The sequence below is a fragment of the Pipistrellus hanaki genome (assembly GCF_964339955.1).
Source record: "Pipistrellus hanaki genome assembly, chromosome: 18".
NCBI classification, from domain to species: domain Eukaryota; kingdom Metazoa; phylum Chordata; class Mammalia; order Chiroptera; family Vespertilionidae; genus Pipistrellus; species Pipistrellus hanaki.
The window spans coordinates 40416039-40434782 of record NC_140520.1 but is presented as its reverse complement, the minus strand read 5'-3'; the positions used below and the strand labels follow the sequence as shown (position 1 = coordinate 40434782).

The 18744-nt window shown below is 47.9% G+C and overlaps 1 protein-coding gene across 3 annotated transcripts in view; it reads right to left on the bottom strand.

The window, feature by feature from the left end:
• Positions 1 to 1041: 1041 nt before the first annotated feature.
• CD244 (CD244 molecule) overlaps positions 1042 to 18744 on the bottom strand; it is a 35042-nt gene continuing 17339 nt past the window's right edge. Inside the window, exons 4-9 of one of the 3 annotated variants that reach the window (XM_084867251.1) lie at positions 18025 to 18129; positions 17592 to 17659; positions 15278 to 15343; positions 4407 to 4472; positions 3105 to 3149; positions 1042 to 2128 (exon numbers count right to left, since the gene is read on the bottom strand). In XM_084867251.1, the coding sequence (XP_084723377.1) occupies positions 2090 to 2128; positions 3105 to 3149; positions 4407 to 4472; positions 15278 to 15343; positions 17592 to 17659; positions 18025 to 18129 (389 nt within the window). In that variant the 3' untranslated portion in view covers positions 1042 to 2089. Of the gene's footprint in view, positions 3208 to 4406; positions 4473 to 15277; positions 15344 to 17591; positions 17660 to 18024; positions 18130 to 18744 lie in introns of all 3 variants that reach the window. The other 2 variants (XM_084867253.1, XM_084867252.1) reach the window with 2 other exon arrangements.

Sequence of the window (18744 nt, the reverse complement as noted above, 5' to 3'; positions counted from 1 at the left end):
TTATAGAATAATGAAAATCTATAATATGCCTTTAAAATTACCTATCAAATATCCATTTTCAAGAAGCTACAAAGAGACGTCCCCCATAAAACGCAGTTTGTAAATCCAGAAAGAAGATATGAGAAGCACGAAAACGAGAGATCAGCAGAAGGAGGAGCTCTCGCACAAAAAGTGCAAGGCAAATGCAGAAAAGAGTGTAGTGAATTCAAACTGCAGGTGCAGGCTGCATCACCATTCCAACTGCCATGTTTCGTTTTCACTTGACAAAGTTTACAAAGGCAACACCCATCAAAGCGAAAAAATAAACCAAAATAGGACCCTCTGCCACAAAAAATATATATAAATAAGAGGAAAGAAAGCAACAAAGCAAAAACCCATGAGATCCAGGAAATAGGGATTCCAGACGAGGAGGAAGGCACAGACACTCCCCAAACGATGGCTGTGCAACAAACCTAAAAAGCTGGTCCCCAAGTAAACACATTAGAAGTGACAGACTACTTAACGCGATTGGCTTTGTGGGAAATTGTGCTGTCAGGCCATCAGAAAATGTGGGAAGAATCAGCAACAGGTGCAAAGGAAACTAAGCATGTAAAAACAAAGCCATTATTAATTTCAGGTAAACCAAACAGAGGAAGCAAAATTATAGTCAACTTTCAGTGTTCAGCTGTTAATCATATTTAGACAGGAATCGAACCCGGGACCCTTCAGTCCCCCAAGCCGACGCTCTATCCATTGAGCCAAACTGGTCCCGGCTTAGTATAGATATTTTAATGATGTTGATTCTACCAGTCCATGAACACAGTATATTCTCCCCCTTGTTTATGTCACCCTCTATCTCTTTTTTCAAAGAACTATAGTTTTTTAGTACAAGTCTTTTACCTCCTTAGTTAAGTTTATTCCTAAGTATCTTATTTTTTGTTGTAATGGAAACTGAGATTGTTTGTTTATTTTCTCTTTCTGATAATTCATTATTAGTGTATAAAAAAGCCATTGATTTTTTTAGTGTTGATTTTGTATCCTGCTATATTGCCAAATTCATTTATTAAATCTAGTAATTTATTGGTGGGGTTTTTAGGGTTTCCTATGTACAGTGTCATGTTGCCTGCAAATAATGAGAGTTTTACTTCCTCCTTTCTGATTTGGATGCCTTTCACTTCTTCTTGTCTGATCATTGTGGCTAGGACTTCCAGTGCTATGTTGAATAAGGGAAGAACACCCTACATTTTTTTTAATATATTTTATTGATTTTTTTTTTTTTTACAGAGAGAAAGGGAGAGGAATAGAGAGTTGGGAAACATCGATGAGAAACATCAATCAGCTGCCTTCTGCACACCCCTACTGGGGATGTATCCACAACCCAGGTACATGTCTTTGACAGGTATCAAACCTGGGACCCTTCAGTTCACAGGCCAACACTCTATCCACTGAGCCAAACCATTCATGGCACATGCTACATTTACATAGAACTTAGATTTCCAATACCTGGACTTGCTGTGTGATCTTTTGTGAACTACCCAATCTTATCCAGTCTGTAAGTTGAAAGACTTGTTCATTTTTTTTTATATGAAAGTGAGAGGGAGAGAGAAACATCCATGTGTTGTTCCACTTATGTATATATTCATTGGTTGATTCTTGTATATCTCCTGACTGGGGATCAAACCCTCAACCTTAGGTATTGGGATAAGGGTCTAACTAACTGAACTACCTGGCCAAGGCAACATCCTTGTTCTTTTTTCTTTCTTTTCTTTCTTTCTTTCTTTCTTTCTTTCTTTATTTATTTTTTTAGAGAGAGGGAGAAACATCAATGGGAGAGCTAAACACCAATTGGCTGCCTCCTACAGCATCCCATTGGGGATCAAGCCCTCAACCCCTTGGTGCAGATGCCTTGCTATTTTAATAGCTGTTAAAAAATCATTTTCAAAACAAAATATAGTCCATCAACAAACTCCCAGACTAGGAACTATTATGTAAACTCATATGATGTCATCCATTGCACTGATTCCCAAAACAGATGCTGGAGCTTAACAGAGGGGAGACTGGAGTGGCCCCTGGGATTACACAGAAAAGTTCTTCAGCTCCTGGTGTTGAGTCAAGCAGGGTATTGAACTCTGGGTTGTGTCTTTCCAACCTGCAGAAGAAACGAAGTTCAGACACTCCCACTAGGAGATCCCCATAACAACCCTGTGGGGTCTGAATTGTTAACCCCATTTTACAGATTAAGAAAATTAAGCTCAGAATAACTGACTGAAGTCCAGGAGGAGCTTGAATCCAATTCTTTTGGCTCCAAGTCTAGTGTTTATAACCACACCATGCTTCCTCTTGACCCCCACCCCTCATTGCCTGGGGCCACACAGTGTCCTCTGCGACTCTGGACTGTCCGGGTGGCTTTAATGTGGAGCTGCTGTCACAATGCCGAGCAGCACAGCAGGCACCCATGGTCCCCTCCCTTGGGACCAACGGCAACATTATTGTTGGGCCACGGGTGGAAATTTGGGTGCAGGAGGAGGCTAATGGGAATGAGTGGAGGTGCTCTCCATGCCCTACTTTCTATGGGTACAAACGGGAGGGAGAATTATACCTACTTCACACATTCTGTGGGGATTAAATGAGCTACTCAGATGAAGCCACTGGCAGGCCACCTGCAGCATCCCACCCTCAATAAGTGTTGAGACCCTGCTTCCCATTCCTTAGGTGGTCCATGCTCAGGGGCGCTTTTGTTCAGTCTTCACCCTAGAAGCAGCTGAAGATCACCTGTATTCTGGAATGACTCCCTAACTTTAAAAATCATTCAGACTTACTAATCCTCCTTTCTCTGATCTCCCCACCCCCGCAAACACACTTGGAAGGGAGAGGTGTCCATTGTAGGATTCACAGCTGGGGAAATAGCGTGGAGATGGCCCTAATTTGAAACTCAATCTCCCTAGAAAGAGTCAAACCCCAACGCGTGACATGACCTTGTGTGAGACCCTCACTCTGCTTGGGCCAGTTTCTTCACCTCTAAATGAGGCTTTGGATTAGAATCTGCCTGAAATCCCTACAGATCTGAGACTCTGTGGATGACTTCCCAGATATGCTACAGGCACTAAGCCCATTCAGAATCTTACCCCTTCATAGATGGAAGGGCTGTGGCTCCTCTTCTTAGATCCAGACTGAAATTCAGAGGGTAAAGAGTTCTTAACTTCTGGTGAAGAAATGCCCCACTCTGAACTGGTGTGAGAGGTCCCAAAAAAGACTCAGTGCCCAGAGAATCCTTGAAGTGTCCCCAACCAAATGTGAATACAATCTCCTACCCCAGGAGTAAACAATGGTGTTTTTGGTTTCCAGAAGGTGTTAACACATACTTTCCTATGATATGACATTTCTGAACCAAAATCAGTTTAACATACCACAGCCATGTACCTCTCAGACCACACACACACACACACAAATACACACAGCCTTCAGACAAACCTAATACAAACACGGCCTCCAACTGTGTATCTGTTCAATGCCTGGCACACACACTCACCCAGTGGCGCTCAGGAGCTCTCAGTAGTCAGCAAAGTCTTCAGATATAAAACCAAACCATGGCCAGGTGCTGTGGCCATGTCGGCCATGTGTGTAGCATATAATTTAAATATCAATCCCTCTTGGTAGAATCCAAGTTGATTGAGTGACTTATTGGAAGGGGGTGGATTAAAAGTCTGAAAATGTGTTCTAACCTTCTCCCCTTTTTATACAAACACACAATCGCTGACCTGCTTGAATGCCGTCCTTCACATCCACCAGGCTCCCCGCTCTCATCACCAAGTTCAGTTTATGGTCTGCACTGAGTCCAGCCTTGGGAGTATCATTCTTCCCACCCCTTCCACCTGAGATGAAAGGATGACAGCGGGCCCAGGACACCCAGCTCTGTGGGTCCAGGTACACATATGGGCTGAGAGCCCCCCTTGGATCAAGATTAGAGGGGACTCCAATGGGTTGCCTCAGTCCCAGGCCTCCACCCTGAGGTGACTGGCCGAACTTTGTCTGGTTCCCTGAGGTCAATACTGTGTCTCTCCAGGTCCAGTGCGGTCCTGCCGCTCAGTGCGCATGCCCATGCATCGGAAATCTTTCCTCTCACCACAGCCTCAGCTGGCTTACCAGGATCCTGTGGTCCCTGCACCTAGCACTTCCTCTCGGACTGTCCTCTACCTTCCATAGAAACTTCTGGAAACACCTTTAATATACTCTTCTCCCAGACTCGGAGCTGTTGTTTTCCTCCAAACAGAACTAGAAAAGCACTCGCCCATTCACTTTTCAATAGTCATTTAATACAAGTCACTTGGATACACGCAGTGGAAGTCAAGTCACTCAGAAGTGCAAGCCCCGCCCTGCACTGCGCATGCAGAGCACACCCCTGCCCCGCACCCTGAGGCGGAACTCACCTTCCCCGCGGGCAGGACCACTGAATACAGAGTAGTTGCAGTTTCTTGTGATGTGGCAACGGAAGACTAATGAGAGGAGAAATGAAATCATTTCAGAGGCATCAATAGATCTAGCACACCCCTAGGGTGGGAGTTATCTCATCCCTGCCCAGAGAGAGGCATTCAGTGTCCGCTGAAAGGGCCCCGCCTAGGAGGGAGTCACACAACCGAATGCTAGTCCCTCTCTTTAAGGCAGTTGTTGCTTTTTTGGAAAATATGTTTGATTTTAGAGAAAGGAGAAGGGAAGGGGAGAGAGAGCAACATCACTGGCTGCCTCCTGCACACCCCCTACTGGGGATGGAGTCCACAACCCAGGCATGTGCCCTGACCAGGAATTGAACCTGGACCTCTCAGTGTATGGGACGACACTCAACCAACTGAGCCAAACTGGCCGGTGGGAACTGGCCCCGCGCTTGCATTCTCTCCTAATCTTCAGGACTCTCCTATCTGATAAGAATGACTGTGATTTGCCTCATTCTACAGAGGAGCCTCCAAAAAGAGAAACAGCCCAAGTCACAGTGTCACAGAAGCAGCAGAATTTAAACGCAGACTCCCCAGGGTTCTTTCCTCAAAACCTCCATGTCTCCTTCTGGCAACCATTTTCCTTCTCTGTGTCTGAAAGAAGCATCTCTATGCTCCAGGCGAGGGAAGTCTCCCTCAGCATCTCAAAGTCCTCTTCTTATTTTTTTAAAATATATTTTATTGATTTTTTTTTTTTTACAGAGAGGAAGGGAGAAGGAAAGAGAGTTAGAAACATCGATGAGAGAGAACTATCAATCAACTACCTCCTATACACCCCCTACTGGGGATGTGCCCGCAGCCAAGGCACACACCCTTGACTGGAATGGAACCTGGGACCCTGCAGTCCACAGGCCAAAGCTCTATCCACTGAGCCAAACCAGTCAGGGCTCAAAGTCCTCTTCTTAGAATACAATGTGGCTAAACCCAATGCTAGGGAATCAATTGCTCTTACAACTGGGGGCAAAAGGGGCCACATACTAACCCTGACAGGCTCTGGGAGGCCTGCAAGGCGGGCCTTAGAAACCCGGAGACCTGCGGGAACCACACAGGACGCCTGCTGTCACAACTTCCCAGCTGAAAGTGAGTCCTGGGGGCAGTCATGTCCTAGGCCTGCATCTTCCTCGACAAAGGCCAATCCCGAGCCTGCCTATTGTCTTTCTGCATCTACCACAGCTAACACCTGTGGCATGGTCCCCCTCTCCAGACCCCTCACGGTGCAGCTCCCACCAGAGCAGACCACAGCACCTCTCATGGTTACTGTTAGCATGTTCACTGGAAACAGTTAGATATTCTATACTCACAAACACCTATTCTTATTTTGCTTCTTTCTTTGTTTATTTTTTCTTTTCTGTGTCTTTTCATTTTACTTTGTTTTAAATATATATATATTTTTAATTTTTTCAGAGAGGAGGGAAAGGGCACTATAGAAATCAATGATGAGAGAGAGCCATTGATCAGCTGCTGCCTGCACGCCCCCAACTGGGGATTGAGCCCTCAATCCAGGCATGTGCCCTGACTGGGAATCAATCCTTCACCTCCTGGTTCATAGGTCAACGCTCAACCACTGAGCCACGCTGGCCAGGCTTCATTTTACTTCTTATCCAATCCCAGAGATTCCCCCCGCCCCCCTTTGCTTTCTCCTGCCCCCAGAATCCATCACTGATGGAGTTCATGTAACCCACTTATGCCTTTCTTTATTGTAATGTACAAAACAAGGGGCAAAACTGCCATTCTCTAGAGCATTTTCTCAACCCATAGATTTTGATTCTAGATGGTTGTGGTCAGTTTGTATCAAATAAACTCATAAAAATTCCTACAGGTCTGGCCCTAACCAGTGTCGACCTGCAGACTGAAGGGTCCCAGGTTCCATTCCAGTCAGGGGCATGTACCTTGGTTGTGGGCACATCCCCAGTAGAGGGTATGCAGGAGGTAGTTGATCGATGTTTCTTTCTCATTGATGTGTCTAACCCTCTCCCTTCCTCTCTGTTAAAAAAAAATCAATAAAATATATATTTTTTAATTTTCTTACAGGTTTGGACTCTAAAACTCTGTGACTTGACCCAATGAGCCTCATTACTGTAAGGGGAGCGGGAGGAGGCAACACACTTCTTGGGAATTCCAGGACGGCACTGAGGGGCCAGACACCCCTGCTTCCCTCCTCCTCTAGCTGCCTTCCCTCCTTCTCTTGTCCATGGCCGTCCTCTGAGCCATCTACATTTCACCAAGCTAAAGAGGTTGCTGCTTCAGGTTCTTGTTCTTGTTCTTGTTCTTGTTCTTGTTCTTGTTCTTCTCGTTCTCCTTCTCCTTCTCCTCCTTCTCCTTCTCCTTCTCCTTCTCCTTCTCCTTCTCCTTCATTTTTATCAGAACTTTTTCATCATTGGCCACCAGGGGGCAGTGTTTCTCTAGAAAGAGATGCCCAGCCGGGTCTGCTACTGATGGTGCAGCTCTAACCCTTGATGTTAGAGCCAGTGCAGGGGAGACTCCGGACCCCATGGCACAGCTTTGTCCAGCTCATGGCCTTGAGCATGTTCATTTATCTCAATCTACAGACCATGAGACCATTAGAGGAGATTCACTTAAAAAATATACAGGCCCCATTGATAGGCCCAAAGACACTGACTGGCATAGAGACTGACCAATCAGAACCAAATCTGGTGAATGTGAGGAGCCAATGGCTGTCTAGAAGCCAGAGCTTTTGATGCTGACTGGCTTAGAAACCAATCAATCAGAACCAAACTGGCCGCAGAGGAAGACAGTTGGGGGCAAGATCAGGCCTGCAGGGGAGAGCAGTTGAGGGCAAAATGAAGCTGGCAGTGGATGGTGGTTAGGGGTGATCAGGCAGGCAGGCAGAGGAATTAGGGGCAATCAGGCAGGCAGGCAGAAGCAGTTAGGGGTAATCAGTCAGACAGGTAGGTGAGTGGTTAGGAGCCAGTGGTCCCAGATTGCGAGAGGGATGTCCAACTGCCAGTTTCAATCCGCAGAGATTGGGCCTAAAATGGCAGTCAGACATCCCCCAAGTGGTCCCTGATTGGAATGGATGCAGGCTGGGCTGAGGGAACCCCCCTCCAAGCACGAATTTTATGCACCAGGCTACTAGTAATAAGATAAAAGAGAACAACACAGACCCTGTCTTTCCTGAAAACAGGTATAATAAGTGGGGAGAAAAAGTGCCCAGCCAGTTTTGCTCAGTGGGTAGAGCATTGGTCTGCAGACTGAAGGGTTCCAGGTTCGATTCCAGGCAAGGGCACAAAACAAGGGGCAAAACTGCCATTCTCTAGAGCATTTTCTCAACCCATAGACTTTGATTCTAGATGGTTGTGGTCAGTTTGTATCAAATAAACTCATAAAAATTCCTACAGGTCTGGCCCTAACCAGTGTCGACCTGCAGACTGAAGGGTCCCAGGTTCCATTTGTATGGAAGGCTTGATCCCCGGTAGGAGGCAGCAGAGCAATGATTCTTTTTTAAAAAAAAAAATAAATAAATCTTTATTGTTAAGATTATTACAATTGTTCCTCTTTTTCCCCTTATAGCTCCCCAGCACCCGATTTCCACTACACCCTCTGTCCTTATCCCCTCTCCCCCCGCCACTGTCCTCATCCATAGATATATAATTTTGGTCTAGTCTCTTCCCGCACTCCCCACACACACACACCCCTTCTCCCCTAAAATTGTCAGTCTACTTTCTTTCTATGCCCCTGATCTATTATATTCACCAGTTTATTCTGTTCAGATTGTTTAAGCACTTGATTGTTAGATTCACTTGTTGATAGATATGTATTTGCTGTTCATTGTTTTTACAATATATTTACCTTTTTCTTCTTCTCCCTCTTCTTAATGAATACCTTTCAGCATTTCATGTAATACTGGTTTCGTGGTGATGAACTTCTTTAGCTTTTTCTGAACTGTGAAGCTCTTTATCTGCCCTTCAGTAATGAATGATAGCTTTGCTGGGTAGAGTAATCTTGGTTGTAGGTTCTTGCTATTCATCACTTTAAATATTTCTTGCCACTCCCATCTGGCCAGCATAGTTTCTGTTGAGAAATCAGTTGATGAGTGTTCCCTTGTAATAACTAAATGTTTTTCTCTTGCTGCTTGTAAGATTTTCTCTTTGTCTTTTGCCCTTGGCATTTTAATTATGATGTGTCTTGGTGTGATCCTCTTTGGATTCCTTTTGTTTGGGGTTCTGTATGGTTCCTGGACTTGTAAGTCTATTTCTTTCACCAGGTAGGGGAAGTTTTCAGTCACTATTTCTTCAAATAGGTTTTCAGTGTCTTGCTCTCTCTCTTCTTCTGGCACCCCCATAATTCTGATGTTGGCATGCTTGAAGTTGTCCCAGAGGCTCCTTACATTATCTTCATATTTTTTGGATTCCTTTTTCTTTTTTTATTTAATAAATCTTTATTGTTCAGATTATTACAATTGTTTCTCCTTTTTTCCCTCCATAGCTCCCCTCCACCCGGTCCTCACCCCACCCTCTGCTTTTACCTCCCCCTCATTGTCCTCATCCATAGGTGTATGATTTTTGTCCAGTCTCTTCCCATATCCCACACACAGACACCCCTTTCCCCCTGAGAATTATCAATCTCCTCCCATTCTATGGCCCTGATTCTATTATGTTCACCAGTTTATTCTGTTTCTCAGATTTTTTATTCACTTGACTTTTAGATTCATATGTTGATAGTTATATATTTGTTGTTCATAATTTTTTTAATATATGTTATTGATTTTTTACAGAGAGGAAGAGAGAGGGAGAGTTAGAAACATTGATGAGAGAGAATCATCAATCAGCTGCCTCCTGCACACCCCCCACTGGGGTTGTGCCTGCAACCAAGGTACATGCCCTTGACCGGAATCGAACCTAAGACCTTTCAGTCTGCAGGCTGACTCTCCATCCACTGAGCCAAACCAGTTTTGGCTGTTGTTCATAATTTTTATCTTTACTTTTTTCTTCTTTTTCCTGTTTTAAAGAATACCTTTCAGCATTTCATATAATACTGGTATGGTGGTTATGAACTCCGTTAGCTTTTTCTTGTCTGTGAAGCTCTTTATCTGCCCTTCAATTCTGAATGAAAGCTTTGCTGGGTAGAGTAATCTTAGTTGTAGGTTCTTGCTGTTCATCACTTTGAATATTTCTTGCCACTCCCATCTGGCCTGCATAGTTTTTGTTGAGAAGTTAACTGATAATCATATGAGTGCTCCCTTATAGGTGACTTAACTGTTTTTCTCTTGTTGCTTGTAAGATTCTCTCTTGTCTTTTGCTCTTAGCATTTTATTTTATTTTTAAATATATTTTATTGATTTTGTACAGAGAGGAAGGGAGAGAGATAGAGAGTTAGAAACATTGAGAAGAGGGAGTCATCGATCAGCTGCCTCTTGCACACCCCCTACTGGGAATGTGCCCGCAACAAAGGTACATGCCCTTGACCGGAATCGAACCCGGGACCTTTCAGTCCCCAAGCCAATGCTCTATCCATTGAGCCAAACCGGTTTCGGCTGCTCTTGGCATTTTAATTATGATGTATCTTGGTGTGATCCTCTTTGGACTCCTTTTGTTTGGGGTTCTGTGTGTTTCCTGGACTTATAAGTCTATTTTTTAACCAGGAGGGGGAAGTTTTCAGTCACTATTTCTTCAAATACGTTTTCAGTGTCTTGCTCTCTCTCTTCTTCTGGCACCTCCATAATTCTGATGTTGGTATGCTTGAAGTTGTCCCAGAGGCTTCTTACACTATCTTCAACTTTCTGGATTCTCTTCTCTTCTTGCTTCGGTGGAGGAGTGTCCTTTGCCTCTTTGTATTCCAAATCTTTGACTTGATTCTTGCACTCCTCTAGTCTGCTGTTGTGTCTCTGTATAACATTTTTTATTTCAGTTAGTGTATGTTTAATTTCTAGTTGGTCCTTTTTCATGTCCTCGAGGGTCTCATTAAATTTATTGGCTTTTTCTAGGGAATTCTTGAAAAACCTTATAACTGTGGTTTTGAACTCTATGTCCAGTTGTTTGTTCTCCATTTCTTTCATATGTGATCTGTTTCCTTGGCTCCTCATTTTTGCTGCTTCCCTGCATTGATAGGGTAGCTTTGTGTGCTGGGTGTCCTATATGGTTCAATGGGTCAGCCTCCCAGTTACCTAGGTGGACACTCTTGGTGCACCCCTTTGTGGACTGTGTATACAACCTTGTTGTAGTTAAGTCCTGGGTGTTGTTGCTGTCACTGGGAAAAATTGACCTCCAGGCCAATTGGCTGTGAGCACCCGCTGTGTCTATAATGGAAGAATTGCTGTGCAGGAGACACGTTTATGGGGCAGGACTTGTTCCAGTGGGGCTTTGGTGCTCACTAAGTCTGCCTCTTGAATGTGTCCCTTATGACAGTAGTTGAAATCTGGTGTCATCTCACACAGACCACTAGATACACTAGTTTCTGGATCTCCAATGGGGTGTAGGTCAGCTACTGTCTGAGGCCACCAAGCAGGAGCTACAGCAAGAACTACAGTTTTCTCCTCTTTGCTTGGAATTTGGCGGTTTTGGAGCAGTCTGACTGGAGCTGCAGTGTATTTTCTTAAGATGCCACAGGGCCGGCCATTTATATGCAAAAGTCGCTGTGTAGAGCCTAGGAGGGTTTGTAGAATGTGTAGGGCGGGATCTCAAGGCGTCACTAGGCTGAGACCTGGCAAACAGCGATGTCTGCCATCAGCCTTCTCTGCCTTTCCAAGTTTCCAAGTCCCCCTGTCCCCGTGCACCAGCGCAGTAAACAATGATTGATGCTCACACCTCTACAAAAAAAGTCATCCTCACTTTCCTACCCGATGGCCGACAGTCCAATTTTTCCCTGTAGGCATCTGGGGCCCCCTTGTGTCTACAGAAACTGGATTTCAATGTGATCAGGAACTTGTTTTCCTTCTGGTTGAAAAAAAGCTGTGCACCCAGTTGCCTGCCATCAGCTCAATTCGTGTGCCTCCGTCCCTCAGCTTTTCAGCGTTTGTGCTCCTTTCTCTTTCCTGCTAGTTGTAGGACTTCCATTCAGCCAGCTTTCCCGTGGTTCTGGGTGATAGACATTTTGTCTTTTAGTTGTAGTTTTGAAATTGTTGTGAGAGGTGGCAGTTAAGTTGTTTACTTTTGCCGCGATCTTGGTTTCTCTTGGATTCTTTTTTTTTTTTTTTTTTTTGCTTTTCTAGTTGGGTGTTTTTTGCTTCTTTGTATTTCAAATCTTTGACTTGATTCTTGTGATCCTCTAGTCTGCTGTTAGATCTCTTTATATCATTTTTTATTTCAGTCAGTGTATGCTTAATAGCTAGTTGGTCCTTTTTCATATCCTTGAGGGTCTCATTAAATTTATCAGCCTTTTCTAGAAAATTCTTGAAAAATCTTATAACCATGGTTTTGAACTCTATATCCAGTAGTTTGCTTTCCTCCATTTCTTTCATTTGTGATCTGTTTCTTTGTCCCTGCATTTTGGCTGCTTCCTTGAATTGACAGAGTGGCTTTGTGTGCTAAGTGTCCTATAGGGCCCAGTGGCTCAGCCTCCCCAGTTACCTGAGCTGGACACTCTTGGTGCACCCCTTTGTGAGCTGTGTGCACAGTCTTATTATAGGTAAGCCTTGATTGTTGTTGGTATCACTGGGAGGAATTGACCTTCAGGCCAGTTGGCTGTGAGGATCAGCTGTTTGTGATGGGCGGACTTCTGTGCTGGAAACACCCTTATGGGGCAAGACTTGCTTCAGTGGGGCTTTGGTGCTCAGTGAGTCTGCCCCCTTAGTGTGTCCCTTATGGATCTGAGGAGTTGTAATCTGGATGGTCCCACTCTGACCCCTGGGTACACTGGCTCTTGGATCTCCAAGGTGGTGATAATTTAGCCTCTGCCTGAGGCCACCCAACAGGAACAACAGAGAGATCTGCAGATTTCTCTTCTTTGTTTGGGTTTGGAGGTGCCCAGATGAGGCCCAGCTGTGAAGTAATGCAAGCTGCTGTGGGGCTTTGGACCTTCTTTTGGATGTTCTGGGTCTCTCTGACTCAGCTGCAGTTTGTTTAGGTAAGTTTATATTTCAAAGGACCAGGCCATTCATATTGCAAAAGCCTCTGCACACAGCTTGAATGGGGCAGAGTTGGGGTGGGGGGGCAAACAGCAATGGCTTCCCATCAGCCCTGCCCTAAGAGGCCCCTGGGTCTCAGTGTCCCTTGGTAATCACTGCAAGCACCTCTGAGAGAAAGCCGCCTTTGAGTTCCACCGCTGCCAGACAATCCAGTTTCTCCCCATATGTGTCTGTGACCCCAGAGTCTCACCCAGAACCGGAGTTCAGAGCAGTTGGAAGCTTGTGTCTCTCTGCAATTGAAAAAGCCAGCCATGTCCTCAGTTGCCAGCCCCCTCCACATGCACATGCACCTCTGTACCTCTGCACTTTACTTCCACAGCTCCTCTGAGTCTCAGTGTGCTTTTCTCTTCCCTTCTAGTTATAGAATTTCCACTTAGCCAGCCTTCCTGTGGTTCTAGATGATGTCTGTTTTGTCTTTTAGTTGTAGTTTTGAAGTTGTTGTGCGAGGCACCAAGTTCAGGTGTTTACCCATGTTGCCATCTTGGTTTCTCCTCAGATCAATGAATATATATATAGATATAGATATAGATATAGATATAGATATAGATATAGATATAGATATAGATATAGATATAGATATATAGATATATATAGATATATATAGATATATATAGATATATATATAGATATATATATAGATATATATATTATTGATTTTTTTACAGAGAGTAAGGGAGAGGGATAGAGAGCTAGAAACATCAATGATGAGAGAAACACCGACTAGCTGCCTCCTGCACATCCCCTACCGGGGATGTTCCCACAACCAATGTGCATGCCCTTGACCAGAATCGAACCTGGGACCTTTCAGTCCACATACTGATGCTCTATCTATCCACTGAGCCAAACCAGTTTTGGCAGATCAATGATTCTTATCATTGATGTTTCTCTCCCTCTCCCTTCTTCTCTAATATTAGCATTACTCTTTTATTTTATATATAATAATATATATTTTTAATATATATAATAAAAGAGTAATACGCTAATTATTCATCACTCTGCTACACCCACAAGCCATGCCCACCAGCCACGCCCACAAGCCAATCAGAGCGAGTACGCAAATTAACCCAACCAAGATGGCTGCAGCCACAGAGAGAACAGGAGAGAGGCTTGGATTTTCCAGATGATGGAAGAAGCCAAGCCTTCCACACACCCTGGCGAGCCCAACCCTCTGATTAAGGCTACAAAGTTTCAATTATAGAAGGTAAACCAATCCAAACAGAAATGGTGGCAGCCACTGAGTGAGTAGGAGGCTTGGCTCTGCTCCAGGCTACAAAGTTTCAATTGTAGAAGAAAAATAAACCCCAGATACCAGGGCCTCTGCTTGGGTCACCAGGGGGACGTGGCTGGCCTGCAAACCACCACAGGGCCCCTCGTCCAGGCTGCCCCATGCCCCAAGAGAACCCCCACCCTGATCCAGGACACCCTTCAGGGCAAACCAGCCAGCCCCTACCCATTCATCCTATCTAATAAAAGAATAATATGCAGATTGACCATCACTCCAACACACAAGCTGGCTGCCCCCATGTGGTCAAAGATCCTGCCCCCATGTGGACACAAGATGGCCAGCAGGAGAGGGCAGTTGGGAGAGACCAGGCCAGCAGGGGAGGGCAGTTGAGAGGTCCAGGCCTGCAAGGAAGGGCAGTTGGAGGTGATCAACCCTGCAAGGGAGGGCAGTTGGAAGTGATCAACCCTGTAGGGGAGGGCAGTTAGGTGTGGCCGGGCCAGCAGAGAAGGGAAGTTGGGGGGAAACAGGCTGGCAGGGGAGTAGTTAGACATCAATCAGGCTGACATGGGAGTGGTTAGGGGGTGATCTGGCTGGCAGGCAGAAGTGGTTAGGGGCAATCAGGAAAGCAGGCAGGTGAGCAATTGGGAGCTAGCAGTCCTGGATTGTGAGAGGGATTTCCAACTGCCCGTTTAGGCCCAATCCCATATTTTATGTGTTTGTGATTCTGTGGAGCTAAATGCTAACACTGTTCTTCACATTCCCATTTCCCTCTTCTTTGGGAAGATGTGTCCACCGGGATCAGGTCTAAACGGGCAGTCAGACATCCCTCAAGGGGTCCCAGATTGGAGAGGGTGCAGGCTGGGCTGAGGGACACCCCCACCCACATTCCCATGCACAAATTTCATGCACCGAGCCTCTCGTGTGTGTGTGTGTGTGTGTGTGTGTGTGTGTGTATATATATATATATATATATATATATATATATATATATATATATATATACCGTGTTTCACCAAAAATAAGACATCCTCTGAAAATAAGACCTAGCCCATGGAAAGATAAGACATCCCCTGAAAATAAGACCTAGCGCAACTTTGGGAGAAAAAATTAATATAAGACACTGTCTTATTTTCGGGGAAACAGGGTATATATATAGTTTTTTAAGTGCAAGGGCACCATGTCCTGGAAGCAGCAGGTGGGAAAAAGAACACAGAAAACCAGAAGCCGAACTCCTGTCATGGTCATACTCCCATGACTTCATCTGGCCCCACCTCTGACTGCAGGGAGGAAACCTCCTGACTGGCTGTTAGGCTGTGGAGACCCTAGAGCACTGGGACTGTCAGTCAACCTCAGCGGCCACTGCCCAGCCACCTTCACTCCGGGAGCACCAAATTCACAAAGGTCTCACTCGCCATTCAGGATCCGAGGTGTGTGGAGATTTGGGGGTGGGGGGCTGAGGAAGCTCATACACAGGTGTGGACTCCAAGCGAGAATGAGCCGTACCTGGGGCAGCACCATGGAGTAGACAGTGCTCCCATTCCCAGAGGAGTCCTTCTCCTGCCTCCGCTCCTGCAGGAGAAACGGGAAAGGCATGTGGCAGCATCAGCAGGCGCTCAGCCTTCCGGGTTTGGGTCATGTAGGGAGAAGGGTGCAAAAGAGAGGGCCTCCCAGGAGCTGGGAGGGAGCGCCAGGTCCCGGGCCAGAGTGGCATGGAGAGCAGCCACCGGGCAGCAGCTGAGACGAAGCACCATGAAAGGGCTGGCCCGGGAGACCCAGCCCCTGAGCGCCTGTCCTGCATAGAAACGTCCCTTCCCCGCCTGACTGTTGGCCGCTGACTGTGCACTAAGTGAGGTCAGAGTCTCGCTGCAGCCACTGATTCCAGGACTAGATGGTTCCGAGCCCCAGCCCGGGCCCAGCGCAGACCCAGCCTTGCTAGTCCACGTGCCCTTGGCTCTAGCCAGCCCCCTGCAGTGTGCAGCTGAGTGAACCGACCCAACCCAGAGACTGTCTCCCTCTCTCAGTGCTGCCCCCATGGGGTCCGAGCTCATTCATGCCCTTCCCCCTGGAGGTCTGCTGCCAGGACAGGCTCTGGAGTTCAGCAATCCTTGTGTTGGGGCAGAAATAGGATCCTGGGGCTCAGCTATAACTAAGAAATATGAATCCTGCTCTGTTAACCAGGATTGTTTTGTTCTGATTAAGGAAGACACAGCCTAGCCAGCCCGACTCAGGGGTTGAGTATTGACCTATGAACCAGGAGGTCACAGTTCTATTCTGGGTCAGGGAACATGCTCGATCCTCAGTGTGGGGCATGCAGGAGGCAGCTGATCCAGATTCTCTTTCATCATGGATGTTTCCATTTCTCTCTCCCTCTCTCTTCCTCTCTGAAATCAAGAGGGGGAAAAAAATTTAAAAAAAAACAAGGCACATTCTAACCTGGCTGGAGTTGCACATAGTACCTGGGAGCTCGCCTGGAAACACAGCCCCTGGGAGCTGCCTGTTGTCAGGGAAAGATTAACTATCTTGTTGCAGAGACCAGAGGGGCCCCCACACCCCCTCTTGCAAAACCCCAGCCTGCGTTGCCTGTAAACTGCCCGTTTTGCATGCCCATTCCTATCCCTCTGCCTCCTTCCCATGTAACCTCTGTCCTTCTGCCCAATATGAGCAGCTGGCTTACGGGGCGGGGGAGCAGAGGTGTGTGGCTGACCTGCTGCTCTCCAAGCCACCCAGCGGAGGACTGGGATATACGCTTGCACTGGGCTCCACCCTGTCTCTGCTGAACTGGCTCCACCCCTTGGTGTCTGGTCACTTGAGGGCTGGGGCGGCACAGGCAGCTGGCAGAACCTGGCTCTGTTGCTGCTTTCTTCTTCCCGGCCTGCGGGAAGCCAGAAGGCCTTTGGGGAGAGTGGGGACGAGGCCATGGGAGACGAACCCCTGGCTTAGAAGCATAGTAATGGGCCTAAATCCCCAATAGATTTTTTTCTCCTAAATACTCATTTTCCTCAGTATTATCCTCCATTTTTCTAATCTAAAGTGACCTTCCCTGAGCAGGGCCTCCGTGGCTGTAGGCACTGGTATTTGCTGTGATTTGTACTAGGTGTGGAGACGGGAGAGGCACCGACTCCCCGGTATTCTGCTGCTGGGCCCCGACAAGGCCCAGAGAGCCTCAGGGAGCTGCCTCTGTTCGTGGTTCCAGGCCCCCACCTGGTTTCCTGCTTCGCTGCCCAAGCCCAGCGCCAGGAACGGTGGTGGGAGGAGGGTCCTTCCGGTCCCTCCTTTCCCACCGGATAGTTCAGCGAGCACTGCGCCCGCCGGGCCCACACCCTGTGCTGCAGCCCCTCTGCTGCCTCTGCTTCCCCTCGGAGAGCGCCCTGCTCACCTCAGCCAGACGCAGCCTTTTCCCATCTACACACACACCACTGAGCTGGCAGCAAGACTGTCGGCCAGCACCCTCCCCACTGGGCAATGACCAAGGGCCCCCAAAAGTAAACTTGAACTTACAGGGGCAGGAGAATTCGTCACACGCAACATACAAGGTCGCACTCCTCCTAAGCCTTAGCCCGGCCGCTGGAAATGAGGGCACCAGGGGCCCCCACGCCTGGTGCCGGGGTCCCAGTTCTGCCCCAAATGCCCTTGGGCCTCATCTCATCATCTCCCCCCAGTTCTCTCTGTCCACCCGCGGCCAGAGCTAGGACCTGAGAGGGACCGAGATGGGCTGAGGCCACTTGGAGGCAGCAGCGGGCTCTCGAGCCCCTGCTGGGCAGGGCCATGCTCCCAGGACACGTCAGGAAGGAAGGAGAGAACCCGCCTTGGGCCGCACCTGGCCGCTCCCGATGGGCGGGCTGCGGACATCTTCATAAACGGTCAGCGCCTCCTCTGGGCCGGGCTCTGGGGGAGGGAAGCAGAGCAGAGCTGCAGAGACCTCCGGGGGGGATGGGCAGGTGCTTGCTCCCAGCATCCACCCTCGTTCAAGGTGGCGAGACCCTGAGGAAGGTTCTAGAAGGGAGGAGGGTTACTCAAAGAGCTCAAGGCAGCACCTGCCTGATAGTTTCCCCCAAACCGGCCACAGCCAGTAAAGCTGCTGCTAGGGATCAGGCCATGCACATCTCCCCCCACACCCCGCACCCCTCCCCCGGCACTCCCTTCTCCCAGTGAGACCCGGAGCAGCCATTGCGTTCCCTCCCTGATGCAGGCGCGTCCCTCCGGTGCGGGGAGGCAGGTCAGGCAGCCTGTCCTAGGGCCCCTCCCCTTACCTGCCGGCTTCCTCCCCCTTCTCCACATGCAGACGCAGGTGAGGGTGCCGAGCAGCGTGAGTATGGGAACCAGGATGATCATCAAAAGGGGCAGGAGGCTGAGCTCTGAGGGAGACGGAGCCATGGCGTGAGGACTCTCCTTCTCCCGGCCTCCCCGCCTCCCTGCCTCCCTGCCCCCCTGCCTGCTGCAGTGACCGCTCCCCCCCACCCCCACCTGCTGGGGTGCTGCTCTCACCCCTGTGAACTCAGGTCAGAGGAGTCTCCCTGCTCCACTGGAAGGCCGAAAAAGTGACACTGGAGCAGGGGACTCGGAATCAGTGCTGACGCTAAGCTCTGTGCCCTTGGGCAAGCTCCTCAGCCTCTCTGGGCCTGTTTTCTCACAGGAGGAGACAATGTACCTACACAGCAAGCAGTACCAGCGGACAGATCCCAGCTCAGTCACTGTCACCCAGACCCTTTCCTTTGTTTTACCGCGACAAGCATGTCCGCTCCTGCTGTTTCGCCCAGACTTCGTGATCCCCAAGGACCACCAGGGAGCCGAGTCCGATGCAATAAACAAAAGAGCCTTCTGCATGCTAGCATGGGCTCCGTCACGCCTGCAGCATGGTGGAAGAGAGCTCCAATTTCGCCCAGTCCAGAAGTTTTACTCCGGTTGGTGGTGATGTCACTGCCTCGGCTAACCCTGATTGGTTGGGTGAGGGCTAGGGATAACTCCGCCCT